Source organism: Lepus europaeus, chromosome 23 (genome assembly GCF_033115175.1).
Source record: "Lepus europaeus isolate LE1 chromosome 23, mLepTim1.pri, whole genome shotgun sequence".
NCBI lineage: Eukaryota > Metazoa > Chordata > Mammalia > Lagomorpha > Leporidae > Lepus > Lepus europaeus.
The window spans coordinates 30,485,754-30,493,311 of NC_084849.1; the positions used below are offsets into that span (position 1 = coordinate 30,485,754).

General features: G+C 37.7%; 1 protein-coding gene across 1 annotated transcript; it reads left to right on the top strand.

Annotated features, from left to right (window-relative positions):
• Positions 1-1,808: 1,808 nt before the first annotated feature.
• On the top strand, positions 1,809-2,720 carry LOC133752067 (putative vomeronasal receptor-like protein 4). Its single transcript, XM_062182339.1, has one exon. The coding sequence runs from the start codon at positions 1,809-1,811 to the stop codon at positions 2,718-2,720; it is 912 nt and encodes a 303-aa protein (XP_062038323.1).
• Positions 2,721-7,558: the final 4,838 nt, after the last annotated feature.

Below are 7,558 nucleotides of genomic sequence, written 5' to 3' on the forward strand. Positions count from 1 at the left end.
TTTGCTGTTTTCCCAACTCTAGTGGCCCCCGTGTCCGTGGCTCGGCTCAGTGCAGGTCGGGTCGGGTCAGCACGGCGCAGCTGGGCGCTGTTAGGTGCGGCTCAGGGCGGCTCTGTGTGGCTCTGCAGCTGGGCGTTGCTAGGTGCGGCTCAGGGCGGCTCTGTGTGGCTTGGCAGGGCTCAGCAGGGCTCAGCGTGGCGCGGCGCAGCGCGGCAGTGGGCCACCTTACGCTCCTCGTGGGTCCTCCATGTCACATCCACTAGATCCGGAAGTTTCCTCTGCAGTTTTTTCCTCTGAGTCTCTTCTTAAGGTTACAGTAACTCCACCCTTGTTAAAATTTCTTTTCCCAAACTGCTGTGTGCGTCCTCACTCTTCTGCCATCTTGGCTCCGCCCCCGGGATCTGTCCTTAATGTGTTGTCTAATGTGCAGTGATGCTATAACTAGTACTGAAACAGTATTTTTATACTTTGTGTTTCTGTGTGGGTACAAACTGATGAGGTCTTTACTAATTATATACTGAATTGATCTTCTGTATATAAAGAGAATTGGAAATGAAAAAAACAACCTGGTGTTAAATTGGAAATGGCATAGAAAATTAATTAATTTTTAAAAAATATCATGTAGGATCTCTGTCTTTAATGTGCTGTACACTGTTATTTAATGCTATAACTAGTACTCCAACGGTAGTTTTTTCACTTTGTGTTGCTATATGGGGCAAACTATTGAAATCGTTACCTAATATATACTAAACTGATCTTCTGTATATAAAGAGAATTGAAAATGAATCTTGATGTGAATGGAAGGGGAGAGGGAGTGGGAAAGGGGAGGGTTGCGGGCGGGAGGGAAGTTATGGGAGGGGGGAAGCCATTTTAACCCATAAGCTGTACTTTGGAAATTTATATTCATTAAATAAAAGTTTAATAAATGAAAAAAAAAGAAAGGTAGAGTTACAGAGAGTCAGAAGCAGAGAGACAAAGAAGTCTTCCATCCAAGGGTTCACTCCCCAAATGACCACAATGAACGGAGCTGAACCAATCTGAAGGCAAGAGCCTTGGGCTTCTTCCAGGTCTTTCATATAGGTGTAGGAGCCCAAGGACTTGGGCCATCTTCTGCTGCCTTCCCAGGTACCAGGAGGCTGGATCAGAGGTGGAGCAGCTGGGACTCACAAACTGGCACTCATTTGGGATACTGGCACTGCAGGCAGCAGCTTTACTTGCTATGCCACAGTGCCCCTCCCACTACCAATAATTTCTATAAAATTCTATAAAATATATTGGATTCATTAAAAATAAGTGGTTAAAATAAAATTGATGGGCCGGCGCCATGGCTTAACTGGCTAATCCGCCGCCTAATGGCGCCAGCACACTGGGTTCTAGTCCCGGTTGGGGCGCCGGGTTCTATCCGGTTGCCCCTCTTCCAGGCCAGCTCTCTGCTATGGCACGGGAAGGCAGTGGAGGATGGCCCAAGTGCTTGGGCCCTGCACCCGCATGGGAGACCAGGAGAAGCACCTGGCTCCTGGCTTCAGATCAGCGCGGTGAGCCGGCCGCAGCAGCCATTGGAGGGTGAACCAACGGCAAAGGAAGACCTTTCTCTGTCTCTCTCTCTCACTATCCACTCTGCCTGTCAAAAAATAAAATAAAATAAAATAAAATAAAATAAAATAAAATAAAAATAAAAATGATGATTTGTGATGATTTCATGACATGAAGAATGAGCACTGGTGACATGAGGTCTGTTCTCTTTTTATTTATTTTACAGGTATCTAAAATGTTCCCCATATGCTGTTAATATGAAAAACATTCCCACTATGTCATCATTAAAATATGTATATTTTTTCCAAGCTGGCATTGGAGTCTTAGCCAATGCCTTCCTTCTTCTCTTCTACACCTCCACCATCTACCAGGATCACAGGCCTAAACCCACTGACATGGCCACATGTCACTTGGCTTTTGTCCACATAGTAATGCTATTCACTATACTGGATATTTTATCTGCAAACATGTTCATGTCGCTGAACTTTCCAAATGACTTCAAATGTAAGGCATTGCTCTATATGAGCAGGGTGATGAGGGGCCTGTCCATCTGTACCACCTGCCTCCTGAGTATCATCCAGGTCATCACCATCAGCCCCAGCACCTTCTGCTTGTCAAGATTTAAATATAAACTCACAAATTATATTATCCATGCTTTCTTCTGTTTTTGGTCCCTCAACTTGTCTTCCAATAGCAATATGATCATCTACACTGTAGGTCATTCCAACATGACCAATCTGCTCAATGTCAGTAAGTACTGCTCACTTTCCTCAGTGAATTCCATCATCATGGATTTATTTTTCATCCTTACATTGTCTCAAAATGTCTTCTTTGTAGGAATTATGCTGCTCTCCAGTGCATACATGGTGATTCTCTTATCTAGCCATCAGAAGAGGTCTGAATACCTTCACAGCATAAATATTTCCCCAAGAACCTCCCCAGCAAAAAGGGCCACCCATACTGTGCTGCTGCTTGTGACTTTCTTTGTGATCATGTACTGTTTGGATATCATCATTTCATCCTTCTCAACCATGTTGTGGAAATATGATCCAGTTGTCCTGGATGTCCAGAGGCTTGTGGGAAGTGTCTATGCCACTGTCAGCCCCTTGGTGCTAATTAGTTCTGATAAAAGAATAATTAGTATTCTACAAAATGTGATTGATATGACATCAATTTCAAAAAGCTGATGAAAAAAATCTTTTGAAAACATAATTTGTATCATCCTTTAAAAATTCAAAACAGGATTTTTAAAATATAATTTAGATGAGGTGAATTTTACTTTTACTTTTAATTTGTTTTTTTTTTATTTTTTAATTTATTTAAAACTATAAATTTCCAAAGTACAGCTTATGGATTACAATGGCTCTTGTCATAAGTTGCCAAGGCTATGGAAGCCTTTTGAGTTCACTGACTCTGATCATATTTAGACAAGGTCATAGTCAAAATGGAAGTTCTCTCCTCCCTGCAGAGAAAGGTACCTCTTTCTTTGATGGCCTGTTCTTTCCACTGGGATCTCACTCGCAGAGGTCTTTCATTTAGGGTTTTTTTGTTGTTGTTTGTTTGTTTGTTTGTTTTTGCCAGAGTGTCTTGGCTTTCCATGCCTATAATACTCTCATGGGCTCTTCAGCCAGATCTGAATGCCTTAAGGACTGATTCTTTTACTTTGACAGTGAAAAAGACCATATGAGTCTCTTAGTTCAATGTTGTCCATCTGCAGAAGTATCTTCTTCATGTACTTTCCTAACAATATGGGAAAACATTTTTTCCCTTTTTGTTGTGTGGTCCTATGAAGGTCGTTTTGGTACATAATTCCTAGGTCTTCTTACTTTACAAAATAATCTAATTTTTTTTTTTTGGTAAAGGCTTCTTAACTAAGGATACAATTCTGTCTTTAATAAGTTTCTCTGTGAATTGCTAATATTTATTTATCTTTTGAGACTATATAAACTATGGGAATTTTGTGGTTTTTTTAAAGATTTACGTATTTATTTGAGAGAGTTACACAGAGAGAGGAGAGGTGGAGAGAGAGGGAAGTCTTCCATCCAATGGTTCACTCCGCAGTTGGCCGCAATGGCCGGAGCTGTGCCGATCTGAAACCAGGAGTCAGGAGCCTCTTCTGGGTCTCCCACATGGGTGCAGGGGCCTAAGGACTTGGGCCATCTTCTACTGCTATCCCAGGCCATAGCAGAGAGCTGAATCAGAAGTGGAGCAGCTGGGTTTTGAACTGGCACCCATATGGGATGCCAGTGCTTCAGGCCAGCGCATTAACCCACTGTGCTATTGTGTTGGCCCCTGGAATTTTGTTTTTTTTCTCACTTAATTAAATCATATTTTCCTTTTTTGTTACAAGGCATGGATATTGTTAAAGAATTTTTTCTTAAAGTTTCACTTTTTATCACAATAAACTTGTCATTTATTATTATATTACAATTAATTTTATTTTATTTATACAAGTTTCATGTATTTCATATATACAGATTTAGGAACATAGTGATGCTTGCTACCCTACCCTCCCTCTCACACATGCTCCCACCTTTCCTCCTCCTTCCTACAATAAACTCCTGATCTCAAAGATTTACATCTCATCAATTTTGGAAACTTATGCAATTAAAATGATTAGTATATTGGGCTTATTGTAGTTTGTTTCTTTTCTGTATTCCAGAGAAACAACTAGATTTTGTTCATTCTTTTGCATTTTAACCTTTGTATACGTATATTAATCTTTTAATGTATATAGATTTTTTTCTTTTTACTTTATTTGAACTAACTGTGCTTAATATTACAGTTCATTACTCTTCTTTCTAGCTCAAATGTTTAACCCATGTTTTATATTAAGTAATTTTCACTATATTTTGTTATTTACTCACTTCTTTGCAAATATGGCTTTTACACTTGTAGTCTCTTGTTATTTTCATGTTATTTTATTTTTTGTGATTCTCCCATGTCCATTGTATTGACTTATATGTTTTCAATACAATCCACAAATCTGAAGCTTATATGATGTAGAATTTCATTTTGATAGCTACTAGCTATTTCTTGTGTGAAAGAGAATATAAAGATTCTCATATGAATGAGATAGCACTTTGGAATATTTATGGTTTATTTTCAAATTTCATTTGCCCCCTCCAATTTGAACAACTCAAATAGATTTGTAATATTTGTGATAAATCTTATTTGAATGGAGAACTTGCTTCTTAGTTTGATTCTTTCCCTAGACCATTTTCTTGGTTTACTTTTATAGTTAAGGAGTCCTCAAAATTTCTTTCCAACTTTATTAGGCGTTTTAGTGAATCTAATAGCATTTGAGGATTTTACCTTTTTGCACTAAAAAGTGTTAAACTACAAAACATTTTGTCCAAAAAGCACAATTATAAACAGTATACAAAATAATACTCTACACAAATTTTCTGTAATAAACAAACATGTTTCATGAGAAATCTTTTTTTTTCTTTTCATTTGGAAAACACTCCTCTTCCCCAGTGTACTATAAGGTGATAATAATTTGTGGAATAAGATTACCATAATGCTATAAAACTAGTTTTATGTTTTATACAACTTAGGCAGTATTATACTTGGTTGTGAAGAATAATACCTATATACAAGTTCAGAATTCTATTTTCCTATAGTATTCAACTATTATTGGTAAGATTATTTATCTGAGTTGAGAATTTTATTTTCAATCAATATCTTCCTCATTAGCACTTCCATGAATCTACAAAAATAATCCTTCTCGGTTTCATATTTAAATTGTGTTAACTTAGATGATTTTAATGAAGTATACATGTAAGTACATATCACTTGAGGTTACATTTTACTTGATGGTTTCTATTGTCATTATGGTGCCCAGAAAATATGATCTGCTTGATTTCTGTTATGAGGAATGCAACGAAAGATTTTATATTTAATGTAACATTCCATTTAAACACTTCATATCTGGTTTCTGAAAAAGAAATTTACCTTTTATTCCCAGTCAAAATGTTTCCAGTTAATTCTATGCATACTTAGTCAAACTTTGAAATAAATTACTTGGGTCTGGCGCTGGGGTGTAGTGGGTAAAGCCGCCACTGGCATCACAAGGGCACCAGTTTCAGTCCCGGCTGCTCCACTTTGCATCCAGCTCTCTGCTATGGCCTGGGAAAGCAGTAAGATGGCCCAAGTGCTTGGGCCCCTGAACCCACATGGGAGCCCCAAAAGAAGCACCTGGCTCCTGGCTTTGGACAGTGCAGATTCAGCAATTACAGCCAACTGGGGAGTGAACCAGCAGATAGAAGACACTTTCTCTCTCTCCCTCTCCCTCTCCCTCTCCCTCTCCCTCTCCCTCTCCCTCTCTCTCTCTCTCTCTCTCTCTCTCTCTCCCTCTCCCTCTCCCTCTCCCTCTCCCTCTCCCTCTATCTCTCTGTCTCTTTCTCTTTCTCTTTGCTTCTCCTTATCTTTCTGTGTAACTCTTCCTTTCAAATAAATAAATCTTAAAATAAACAAGTTACTTATTATTATTTACATTCATGTAGTTGATTCTGTGTTGTCTATATATTGATTGATTTTGAATGAATCAATGAAAATGACAGATTTTGGTGTTGGCTTTTCTCTGTTGGTATGTACCAATTCCATCTCACTAGTCAAAGTAATCAATTTCATTTCACAATTGATCATAATGATAGGGTTAAGAGTCAAAGGGATCACATAAACAAGACTAATGTCTGCTAATACTAACTGATAGAATTAAGGAGAGAACGATCCAACATGGGAAGTGGGATACACAGCAGACTCATAGAATGGCAGATATCCTAAACAGCACTAAGGCCTCAGAATCAGCCCTTAAGGCATTCGGATCTGGCTGAAGAGCCCATGAGAGTATTATAGGCATGGAAAGCCAAGACACTATGGCAAAAAAAAAACAAAAAACAACAACACAACAACTAAATGAAAGATCTCTGCAAGTGAGATCCCAGTGGAAAGAACAGGCCATCAAAGGAAGTACCCTTCTCTGAAGGGAGGAGAGAACTTCCACTTTGACTATGACCTTGTCTAAATAAGATCAGAGTCGGTGAACTCAAAAGGCTTCCATAGCCTAGGCAACTCATGACAAGGGCCTAGGGTGATTACTGACGCCATAAACAAGAGTGTCAATTTGTTAACAGGAGTCACTGTGCACTTACTCCTCATGTAGGATCTCTGTCCTTAATATGTTGTTCAATATGAATTAATACTATAACTAGTACTCAAACAGTATTTTTCACTTTATGTTTCTGTGTGGGTGCAAACTGTTGAAATCTTTACTTAATATATACTAAATTGATCTTCTGTATATAAAGATAATTGAAAATGAATCTTGATGTGAATGGAATGGGAGAGGGAGTGGGAGATTGGAGGGTTGTGGGTGGGAGGGAAGTTATGGGGGGGGGTAAGCCACTGTAATCCATAAGCTGTACTTCAGAAATTTATATTTATTAAATAGAAGTTAAAAAAAATGATTTTCTTGTAGAACCAAATACCAAAAAAAGAAAGTATATATTTTATTCTTTTTTAGTGAATTATTACATTATTTATTTGAAGCCTTTAACTATTAAGCTCATAAGTTTTGATGGCTTATAATAAATAGTGCTAACATTATATATTCTTAAAATTAACCCCTCTAATTCACCTATTTTTGTTCATACCATCTTCAAACATGATTTTATTTCTTATTAATTCTTATTTATTGTATATATATATGTATATATATATATATATATTTACATATAGTGCATCTTAATTAAATATTGCTAAAAATCAGCCATGGAGCTCATTTGATCTGTTTGCTAATTTCAAAGTCAAAAGGCAACATCATTAATTTATTGAGGTCTGTAAACCATCAGAGTCACACAACAACTATGAGTATGCAGTATTGCAGTTCTAGTCACCTTGCATTTTGCATCCTACAAGTGAGGACACTTTGTGAGTCATTCATTCACTGAGCTACAGTATTCATCTATATTGAAATTTCAATTTTCAATGCCAAGAACTCAAAAGAAAAACCTATTTCTAT

Coding starts and splice junctions, on each gene's coding strand:
- LOC133752067 (XM_062182339.1), top strand. CDS start 1,809: ATGTCATCATTAAAATATGTATATTTTTTCCAAGCTGGCATTGGAGTC.